General features: G+C 40.6%; 1 protein-coding gene across 4 annotated transcripts; it reads left to right on the top strand.

Moving 5' to 3' along the window:
* Positions 1–78: 78 nt before the first annotated feature.
* ap1ar (adaptor related protein complex 1 associated regulatory protein) lies at positions 79–7,802 on the top strand. 4 transcript variants are annotated; one of them, XM_068714263.1, is made up of 10 exons: positions 79–297; positions 1,804–1,852; positions 1,942–1,968; positions 2,338–2,363; positions 2,458–2,554; positions 2,729–2,827; positions 3,782–3,843; positions 4,368–4,441; positions 4,547–4,669; positions 5,342–7,802. In XM_068714263.1, exons 1-10 carry the CDS (start codon positions 227–229, stop codon positions 5,611–5,613), a joined length of 900 nt encoding a protein of 299 aa, XP_068570364.1. In that variant the 5' UTR covers positions 79–226; the 3' UTR covers positions 5,614–7,802. The 4 variants fall into 4 exon arrangements, with proteins under 4 accessions (XP_068570364.1, XP_068570366.1, XP_068570367.1 ...); XM_068714264.1 differs by having other exon boundaries at positions 80–297; positions 3,785–3,843; XM_068714265.1 differs by lacking the exon at positions 2,729–2,827.
* The last annotated feature ends 3,553 nt before the right edge of the window (positions 7,803–11,355 follow it).

The raw sequence follows: 11,355 nt of genomic DNA on the forward strand, positions 1-11,355 counted from the left end.
ATTGAATGCAAAACCTGGTCACAATGTATCGACAATGAGAAGAAAAGAACAGCAGGTGGTAGTGTTGAACATATGTGAGCTGCTCTGTCATCAACAGGAGAGGATGAGGAAGTGGCAGGAGCAGGACTGGACTTGGAGATGTAGTTAGCTTCCTACACTGATGCACCAGCAGCTGTCGGTAGATTACTAGCTGGGCAGCTAGATACTATTACTATTTGACAATGCGATGGGTAACTGCTGGGCATACTGTGTCGGGCTCTTCAGGAGAGAAGCCAACAGAATCCAGAGAGGAGGCGGGTAAGTGAAACATGGCACTAGCTAGCTGAGCTAACTAGCATGGAAGCATCATCTGAACCAGCGGATCCGGTTACTGCTAGCGTTAGCTCAAAGTTGGTTAGCCGATAACTGAGTCCACGGCGTTCGTGTCGAGCCCTGTGTGTTAGATAGTGATGTAACCCAGAGGTAGAGGTCAGTCAGTGAGCTACTGGGTACGTTATTGTAGGGTCTCTGGGGGGGGGGGGTCCAGTAGCAACAGGACTCAAGACCCCACCCCTATTGTCAACAGGACGTGTAGTTAAGCTAGTTCTAATTAGATTACAACACTAGCATTAACGACAGGTTGAGCTCATTTGCGGCTGTGTGACAAGTCGGTGACAATGATTCTAAACTAATAAATGGAACTTTTACTTCATGTGTCTCGGTGCATAAATACTGAGTCTCAATTGTCTGTGTTTGCAGGCCTTTGTGTCATTACATTTGGGGTTAATAATTGATGTTTTCCAGTCTGACTTTACTTGGTGCTTTGTTGAGATTACAGATGGCTTTCCCTCTTCCAGCATCAGGCTGTGTCGCACCCTTTAATCACCGCCATATGTTTGCATATTGAAGCTGACAGATACAGCAGTACGTTAGTTATATGGTATTATTAGCTTTTTGGAAACCTCTATTCTCACTTTGAAAGCGTCTACTTTACATGTCTAAAATCTGAAAACATGACAGTCATTTTTACTGTAGTAATGAACACATTCAATAAAGTGAAATAAAAAGAAGAATATTAAGTTAAATTGATTTGTTTTATTTGACCTAAAGGTGAGCATCTCGGACCTTAATCAATCAGGGACAAAAGTCAAAGGAGAGCTATCGCCCTTCTTCACTGCAGACATTTAGTCATGACCTAGCGCATAAACACAGGTGTGATCAATACCGTTAATTAAGGGTCCTGGTATTGTGCATTCTGGCATCACTTACTGGGACACTTACATGGAACTGGACCATCGTTCATTTTATAAGTTACACCTGTGCCTTTTTTCAGTAGCAGTTATTGCTCCATAGGATTCAATATTTATTGGACCCTGATCCAAAGCGTTCAATATGAAATAAAGTGCTGCTTTTTAAGGTTCTTTAATAAGTTTAATGGTTAAAGGAACAAATCAAGTCTTCAAAAGAAAGGCGAATTGGACCGATTTACCTGTTGGGTCTTGAGAATATAGACAGAAAATTCATAACTGCATATACAGTTTTATCTGTACATAGTCTGGCGTTGTCCACATCAATCTAAACCAGCTGAGTAGTGAAAAAGTGACCATGATCATTTTGTTGGAATAAAGTGCCAGAGCTACTGATCTAAAAGGAGCACCGCTGCCTTGTGGATTATAATGACAGTGACGGTCCTTATAATGTAATAATCATACAACTCTGTCAAGTGAAATTGCATCTTTTCAGATCTAATGTTTAAACCATCATCTACTTTTTTCTCATGTTTCATATTATTGCGTGTTCATACTCTCCTAATTATTCCTACAGGTCAAAGTACTTCCGAAGCAGCACCACGGGGGAACATTATACAATAGAGGTATGAGTCGTACATTCCCTAGTCATTAATGATGACTATTCAGCATAATGTTATATGTCTGATTGTGTCTCTATTTTTTTATTTTGCAGTTTGAAAATCTGGTCGAGAGTGATGAGGTAAGTCTGATCATGTTGTCATGATAAGTTAGTGAGCTTTCTCTCGTGATTGTTCTGCTGTTCAGGACCCGCTTACATTGCAGAAGACTGAGTTGGTGTTTAATCAGATTTACAGGCTAATTAAAGCTGCGTTATGCTGGTAGTCCCTGCATACATTTGACTTCCAGACTCCCGTCAGACTAGCCGTTTACTCTTAATGGTGGATAGAAAAATGACAGGCGCAGCCACTGCGCAGCGTCACTGTAGGAGTAACTCGATTACCGTCTGCAGAGTCCCAGACTAGCAGCACGTGAGTCGAACAGCGCAGCAGCGACGATGCATTTGACTCTGACTGCTGTGTGGTGAAATGTCGTGTTTGTTGCATTGCAGGCTGAGAGTCCGCAGCCCTGCCCGAGGTAAGAGGCCTGGTGTGCATTTTAAAAAGCAGATAATCGGTGTTCCCTGACGAAACGGTTCCCTTCAAGTATGTTTTTGTCGCTCTATTATCAGGCCCATCAGTGAAGATGAGATCAAGCACCTCAAAGAGCACCGCTACACCGCACTCTCAGATCATCAGATCCTGATCGACCAGAAGCTCCAAGTGGAGGTAAACACCTGTCTTTGTTAGTCCAACAGCCACCGTTGTTTCATTTTATGTTTTAGAACCTATTTTGCCCTATTTTCTTTAATTTGCTGCATTGTTTTTTCTGTTTGGTAATTTTCTGTGTTTTTGTGTTTTTGTTTGTTTTCTTTTTGTTTTGTTTTGTTATTTCTGCTTCAGTTAGAGGCACAAGAGGAGAAGTTGAGGCTAGAAGAGGAGGCTAGAAATGCCGCCCAGCGCGAGGCCGCCAGGTTGGCGCGTGAACGCAAAATGAAGGAGGTGAGGCGGCGCAGAGCGCTCCCTTCTGCCACTTTTGACTTACCGCTCGGCTAAAACAACTTCTCCTCTAACCCGCCGCTGGCCCTGTGCAGAGGCCTCCCAGCGTTTTCAACTCCTCGGCCTCCTGTGTCTTAAAGGGACACAGGGATATTTCCTCTGTTCTGTCTTCTTGTTGTCCTCATTAACTAGTCCTTGCTATTACAGCCTGCTAAACTGTTGTCTGTCTCAGCGCTTCATTGTCCTGACAAACAAACTTGTTTGCATTCTTAATCCACCCTTTAGATAGACAAATCAAGAGTTACATCACAGCTGCAGTGAAACAATGTCATTTTATAGCAGAGAGGGAAAAACTACATTGCATTTATTAAAGTCGGGCACTTCAGAAGATGATGTATAAAATACAGCGTGCACTAAAGTGTTAACAGACGTTAAACTTGCCATGAAATGAGGAAAAAGACGAGGCCCACGCTGCAAATTGTACCATTACTGTTGCTCGGCTTTTACAGTCTCCTCATCATGAAGAGAGGAATGTGGACTATTGGAATATAATAGTATTGCAGCAAGATAAATATCATGGCTGTACTGTGTGTGTGTGTGTGTGTGTGTGTGTGTGTATATATATATATATATATATATATATATATATATATATATATATATATATATTTATTTCCTATAGTGTTTCAGGGAAAGGCCTGCTGCAGGGAAATTACTTTGTGATATAATGAAAATGGGACTTCACAGCTGGGATTGAGATTTCTGTTTTTCATGCCTCATTCCACTGCTTCTCTGGTGTTTTCTCTTTGCTTTATGAAAGTTATTAGCTCACACCTTTCCCTAATAGCACCAAAATGTTGTTACATGTTATTGATAATGATTGTTAATACAGTCTGTATTTTCATCATGGGAAAACCGTCTTTTCTTACTTGATCTGTGTTTTTTTGTTGTTGTCAGCAGCCTGCCCAGAGGACACGCGGGAAAGCAGATGGCTCCGGCGGTGAGACTCGGCAAAGAAAGTGAGTCACTGAAGTTCATTAGACAACAGGAGAGCTGTGCAGCTGAGGACAAGCGGTCAGAAGGCTCTGCCTAGATTTGAGTATTTTTTACTAAGTAATGCTGGATTTATTTAAAGTCTTTTATCCGGAGCAGCTACAAAGAGACATTCAGAAACCAGCATCTGGCAAATCAATCCTTTAATAAAAGGATTTATAGTTATATCTATCAGCACCTCAGATGTGTGATATTTACACGTGTTTATATTTGGCAGATAGAATCTCACATATTTCTTTTTTCGAATCGCTCAACAGAAATACTGATTTGATTATGTGAGCACACATTTTGTTCCTGCAGTGTGTAGGCTGCAAAACAGATAAAGCACTGCGAGGTATTTAGAGCGTAACTCATTTCCACTGGTCACGTGCATCACTAAAGCAGAGGGTGTTTGTTATTCAGGCCCACTGTGTTTCGTGTTAAAGCTGTGAGTGACTGCGTTTTACATGTCTGTTGTTGTTACGTTGACCGTTGTCATGGTCTCTTCCAGACAAAACCCCGGGGAGGATTTTGACGTCTACCTCCAGAATGTAAAAGCCCAGTCGGACGCTTTCAGGGGCAACAGTAAGTGAGCCGTCCACCCTTGATCATGTTGGCTCTGTATAAAGAGCGTACTGCACCCTCACTTAAAGAGTCCTGTTGTAACAACTCTCCACTCTCTGTTTCCAGGACTGCCGTCCGACACCAACGTGGTGACTCCCAACACTGAGTGCAGCTGGGACTTCACCACCAAGACCCGCTCCACCAACGATGACGGGACCTCGCTGGACCTGGAATGGGAGGACGAGGAAGGTGAGTAGGTTTTGTTCGGGTCCGTCGCAAATCACTAATCATTCTCTTAACGTTGGGATTGGAGTTCGATCACGAAACGAGTCAGAGCTTTCTCGTCCTCCAGACCAGCGCTCCGGTTGCTCCTCAGTCAAAATTGATTCTGTCTTTATCAGTGCCACTGCAGCAAAGAGGGGGAGGAAGAGGCCGTTTGTGCACAGTGCGTACTGTATAAGTCTCACCCACGCGTTTGAGCAGCTGGTGTGAAACAAGTCGGTGGGAAGAATTCTGTTTTTCAGGAAGTTTGGCGATAAGTTCTTCTGATCTTGGCCTCTCACAAGACTGTGGGGACGTCGCTTTTTTTTTTTTTTTTTTTTACTTATTCAGACTTCCTCCTGATCAGTTGGAACCAAAAGTTACTGACAGATAAGAAAATATGAACGAGAAAAGATTTTAAACTACTTGTATTTATTTTTCACATCAATTATGTCTTTTGAAATGCACTTTATCTCACAATGCACACCCCTGTTTCATTTTAATGTAATTTATTAAAGAGTTATTTGTGGATTATGTATAAGTATATACAGTAAATTCCGCTCTGACTATACGAAAAGATCCTGTATACACATATATGGCATCTAAGTTCGGTTCCATTAAAGAACTGTAGTGTGTTAAGCTCGTATCCCTGCGTTGTAGGAATCAATCGCGGCCTCCCGGCCTGGGAGAGGTCCCGGACGGAAGAGGACATCCTGCGAGCAGCCCTGAGGCCCGGCGGCAAGCAGGTGACCAGCGGCCCTACCTCGGCCTCGGAGGACTCCAACGCGCTGGAGTGGGAGAATGATTTCGTGGGTACCCACCCGGAGGACAATGCGGACACGGAGTTTGAAGGGTTCGTCAACCCGGTCCTAGACACTCCTTCTGAGGACACCCCGGACTCTGGCCTCAGGTCGGACAACCAGGACAGATAGTGTCCAGCACCAAAGGAGACGCTCGTTGTGTCCTCTTCACGTCAGAGCTCATCAGCTTCCTTTCTTTTTTTAGCCTCATGAAAAGGAAATGTACGTAGTTGCTCTTCCGTTATATGAGACTGATGCTGCGGAGAAAAGGTTGCATATCGCCACACCACAGTACAGTGTAGTGTGGCGTTTCTATTAGAATACTTTTTTTTTTTTTTTTTTTCCAGTGCCTTCATTTGCCATAATAGCCGACCATTTATGCATTGTGACTTAAAGAGATCAGTCAGCATCTCACACCATTTGACACATCATCAAGCATCACCAAACTGCAGAAGAAGTCCTCACTCAGCCTCGAGTCTCTCGCCTTAGTTTTCAGTTTAATTAAGTAGTTGCATGATGTCAAAAAAATAAACAGATTTCCATATAAAAGGAATAAATATTAGACCAAATCACTTTAACAAACCAGTGGACCTGGGATCGTTTCTTCTTCCCTCATCACGGATTGATTGATCTTCAGTCCTGCGTTTGTATCGTGTCTCTCGCTGTTTGCTTGACAGCGATCTACGCCCAAGTGCCCAGCATGCCGTCAAGCAGCAGCGCCCTCAAACTAGGCGCCGTCAGTGCATGCTCTCTGAGGAGAAAGCACCCGCTCCAGTCACATTACCACTGTGGGGCCTATCAAAAGAACTGCGTAACTGTAATGTGCAATTTCTGATATTTGCATAGACCAACAAATAGGGCACCTATGAGACATTAATTTACATTCAAAGCGGCTGAAGACACTATGTCGAGCTCGGAGATACATAATTAAGCACACACACACACACACACACAATGACTCCCCTTCATTGGTTCATCGTAGCACATCCAGTTTTTAAACTGCCGTCTTTCTTTCTTTCTTTTTCACTTTGATTTTGTTAAAAGATTTTTTTTTATATATGTCAAAAACAACAGCACAGAACAGCGACATCATTGCCAGGTACTATGACATCCTCACCACAAACGTATACGTATAATGGATTATTAAGGACAGCTGGTCTTTATGTGTCCCTACAATATTTAAATAGAATTATCTATGATTATTTCAGCAAATAGCTGATCTACACTGGCCTTTTTCATAGACAGACCGCTCCTAAACAGCCTGTTGTTGTTCTCATCAGCTGGTTGATGATGATGTTAATCGTACTTCCAGTGTTCCCACAACGGCTTGCTAAATATGGAATGATATAGAAATGGAAAATGCTCTCATTTAAGAATCTGCATTAAGCAATATGTTGGCTATTCTCCATATGAGTATGTGTGTTATACGTTACAACTCCTAATAGCTAGGGTAAAGCTAAATCATCAAACTGTTGTGGGCTATTTCTCTGAAATACAGGGAATCATAGCAGAATATACAACATAGGTGGAACATAACAGGAGACAATCTTTCACTTCATGTACCTCCACTGATTTCTGATTGGTTGCTGGCATTTTGGTGTTCTCCATGTGTTCAGGAGACAAATCCTTTCTAAGTGTTATGATTTGTTTTTCTTTAATCTGGTGTGAAATCCAAAGTTACTCTGAACTAAAGAGACTGATCAATCATGTTATAATGAATTTAGTTGCGATTGAGTGAGTCTGGATGAGAACAAGATGAAGGTTGTCAAACATACAAACAGACTCTGGTGTAAACTTCCAATGCTGCTCTTCCAAGGAATATGCTGTATACATTAATATATATATATTATCCTTTATTGTGTCCCATCACGTAGCGCATCACATCGATTAGTTAATCTGTTTAAATCAAAAGTTCACTGATTGCACTGCAGTGTGTGTGTGTGTGTGTGTGTGTGTGTGTGTGTGTGTGTGTGTGTGTGTGTGTGTGTGTGTGTGTGTGTGTGTGTGTGTGTGTGTGTGTGTGTGTGTGTGTGTGTGTTAGAAGACATTTACTGAAATGAGCTGTGTGTGTGAAAAGGAAACTGATCTGAGAACTGTTCTGCTGCTGTTGAAGTGTGTGGACGGGACACAGCAGACGCTTCCCTTAATATCTGAGTGTCATTTACAAATAGTTTTGCTTTGAACACATTGCAATGTTATCACATGATCTCTGATTTAATCACTGTTAGCTTTCTGTAAAAAACAACCACTAAACAAATGTAACTTAACATTCCTCGTCACTCTGAGCCTGAGAGAGAGAAAAAATAAAATCTGGAAACATGTACGGGGCATCACATCCACTCACTGTAATGACTAAGAGTAGATTGTTTATGTAGATTTGGTCATTTTCACACCGGCAGAATGTTTGTAGTTCCCACACCCAAAATACAAGTGTGAAAGATGACAAACTAAAATAAGTTATGGCTGTAGAGAACTACAGGCAGCACCCAAACCACTCGTTTAAATGGTTAGTTCTCCACTAAAGACCTGGGGATGTTCTACAATGAGGTTCTCTGAGGCAGGAGGTACTATGTGGACGTATTGTAAGACGAGAGACGGGGCTGCCTTTAATGTTCACATTGCACTGCGTTTCTTTGTGTTTTCAGTTCATCCACCAAAGCCTCTTTACACTGTACAGCTAATCTTTTTTTAATTAAAGTTGGTACTAGTAACCTACTTTGTGATTTATTTGTATGATTCAAACAAACCAGGAATCCTCCTTAATTTCTGTCCAACGTATTTGTCCCTGTGTAGTGACGGAAGCTTTGGGTGGGCAAAAGCGTGGCGTTTATTGCTTTAAAGAAATGACAAAATGATGCAGAGAATAAGCGGACACACGCAGTATATGAGGAACTGATGGGTCAGATTAGAGTAACTTTAGGGTTTTCACACCTCACGGGTCACAGCTCGTACAGCAGAGGCTCATCTTCAAAGCTAAAGCAGGAACGCTGGAACCAGCCACATATAAACCTTTTTGCTGCTCTGTGTTAAAAATACAGCAATGACTCAACTTCCCGACAGTTTATGACCGAAGTGTTACTCACTGGCTGTTCTGAACGCTGTAAAGAAATAAATCCTTAGTGAACAGGAAGTGATTTCATATTTCAGTTTAAGTAAGAAGAGGAAGACGTAGACACCAAAGTTGCCTAAACATTGCCTGGAGTGCAGAGTTATTGCTGTTCAAGGTGAAGCTTTCGCTTCTATGACCTTAGATAGTGTAATGAATAATAATGCATTGTATTATAATTGTTTTATTTTGTGAGCCAAATCTGAATCTGCAATCTGAGCCTGTAACCTTTCACTGTCAGGTAAATGCACCGTAATGTTGTAGAAGTACACAATAAGTAGTAGGCCATACAGCTGAGTTGCTTATTTGTTGCTTTGGAGCTCTGTTGTAAGTTATTTTAGTGTACAATGAGTTATAACCCCAACATAATTCAATGGTTTTCATATCCAAACATCCCAGGTTTCCCAGCCCAGGTTGCCTACCTCGCCTTAAGGATTCATCTCATTGAAACAATATTCTGATACCGTGTTTCTTTTGGCATATAGCACTTTGGGTTCTGCTTGATTGCAGTGACTCCAGCTTTCAAAATAAACTGGTGCGTGTGTCATATCGTGTAGTTGTTACTGTAAGAACTGACATCAGAAGTCATCAGACTGTGTCATCCACGTTTGACCTACTGTGGTAAAAGTCAGAGGGGCTCAGAAAACGCATCGCTTATTTCCATCACAGCTCACCCTGACATGCAGTCGACGGCAAACCCACCATTCATTTGTGCAGCCCTCTTTTTTATTAGTGTTCATCCACCTTCTAACGATAACATACAGTATATCTGTGTGATCAACAGTTCAACGCAGGTTTGGGAAAGCATGGAAGGAATGTGAGAATACGACTCTTGTACAGTAATCATTTTGATCTAGTGTGTGACTTTATGAGGAAAAAACTATAAGTCAACAGGAATGTTCACATTTTCACTGTCAACTACGGGTGTCAAGGCAGGAAGCATATTACCTTGATTTAATTGAATGGAAGTCAGCCTGTTAGTCACAAATGTTACATCTCTGCATGCGTGAGATGAGAGGTTCAACCACTTCAGTCCCAGAATCATTAGAATAAAGTTATACTAGAAAATTTCGCAAGAAATTTTGACAGTGTGGCTTCTACTGCCCGAAGACGTCGCATTATTTATATATATTTATATATATATATATATATATATATATATATATATATATTATATATACACACATACATATATATATTATATATGTATATATATAATATATGTATATATATATACATACATATATATATTATATATTTTGTGGGGCCAGGACAGAAAACAGCCGTGACCGGGTCGATCGGCCGCCAGGACCTCTAAGCGACGGGGCAACCAATCGCCCCGAGGCAGCAGAGCGAAGTGGTCGGGCGGGGGTGTAGGGCTTGACCGTGGCCTGGAGATACGAAGGAGCTGTTCCTTTCACTGCCCTGTAGGCCAGCACCAGAGTCTTAAACTCTATAAATTATATATATATAATATATATATATATATATGTATTATTTATACATATATATATACATATATACATATATATATATATACATATATATATATATATATTATATAAATATACATATAAATTATTTATATATATTATATATATCATTTATATATATATTCTATATATATAGAATATATATGTATATATGTATATATATTACATATATATATATTATATATATGTATATATTATATATATAATATACACATATACATATATATATATATATATATATATATATATATATATATATATATATATTCACGACTTTTATGGGAACCTTCATCGGGGGACGAATCCTGGAGAGCTAGTGGTTCCTTTTAAGCCTTCGCTCCCGCTGTCCGTCTTGCGTCTGCTCTGATGCTGTTTTTAAACCTTTGCCCCTCCTTTTAATTTTTAGATTATTTTATTGTTTTTTATATTTTTATTTCTAAATTTTGTTTTTTTAACCTTCTTTTGGAGGGCTGTTTACCATAGGGGGACTTTTTTAAACAAAAAACCTACAGAACTACAAAATCCCTCGAGATGCATGTTCCCCTTGTGCCCGTGCCCCCCGTGACCTCCACGAGGAGGCTACGTTTCCACCCAAACCTAACCCTAACCCAACCCTAACCCTAACCCCTAAACTCTGCGGCATGAAGAGTGAAAATTGAGGAGTCAGTCGCAAAAGACAAATATTTTTTTCACAAGAATTTCAAGCTCCTCTTCACTCTGGCGGTGACATCACGCACTCTAAGCTGCGCAATACACACCCATTATAAAGTCAGAAAAGGGCTGAAAAAAACATAAAAGCAAAATTGCTACAGTTCAAAAAGTGTATAAGATATCAGAATGATTATAACATACAATCATTGATCAGGGTTTTCTCAACGTTTGGAAGTTTAAATGGTGTCTGTAGCTGAAAGTATGAGGAAGTCGAAGGATTTGAAAGTTGAACAAGTTTAAGAGGATTTGAAAAGTTTCTCCATAGACATCCCATTCAAAAAATAAGTTGCAAAAAGCTTAATAATTCAAAAAGTTTAAAGATTAGAAATATGAAGAGACATAGCACACATGAGCTGAACGAGCTGAACATTACAATAGTTGAACGGTTTCTGTAGCTTAAAAACTGAAGAAGAGTTTCAAAAAAAGTGGGACGGAAGAAATATAAGAAGAAGAATAAAGATTCGAAGAACAATACTTGGAATGCTGAATCAGCATTCCAACAATAAGCCCGCAGGATTACAGTCAGTGTGCTTTGGCACAGGACTGCCTTGTGCCACAAAGCCA

This window comes from Cebidichthys violaceus, unplaced genomic scaffold (genome assembly GCF_023349555.1).
Source record: "Cebidichthys violaceus isolate CVI_PGR_0920_01 unplaced genomic scaffold, fCebVio1.0.p SCAF_2, whole genome shotgun sequence".
In the NCBI taxonomy this organism is placed as follows: Eukaryota; Metazoa; Chordata; class Actinopteri; order Perciformes; family Stichaeidae; genus Cebidichthys; species Cebidichthys violaceus.

Bases quoted from the DNA above. Each gene is read 5' to 3' on its own strand.
- ap1ar (XM_068714263.1), top strand. From the start codon at position 227: ATGGGTAACTGCTGGGCATACTGTGTCGGGCTCTTCAGGAGAGAAGCC. The intron at 2,555-2,728 runs GTAAACACCTGT...TTTCTGCTTCAG, and splicing joins ACCAGAAGCTCCAAGTGGAG to TTAGAGGCACAAGAGGAGAA. The intron at 4,670-5,341 runs GTGAGTAGGTTT...CCTGCGTTGTAG, and splicing joins GGAATGGGAGGACGAGGAAG to GAATCAATCGCGGCCTCCCG.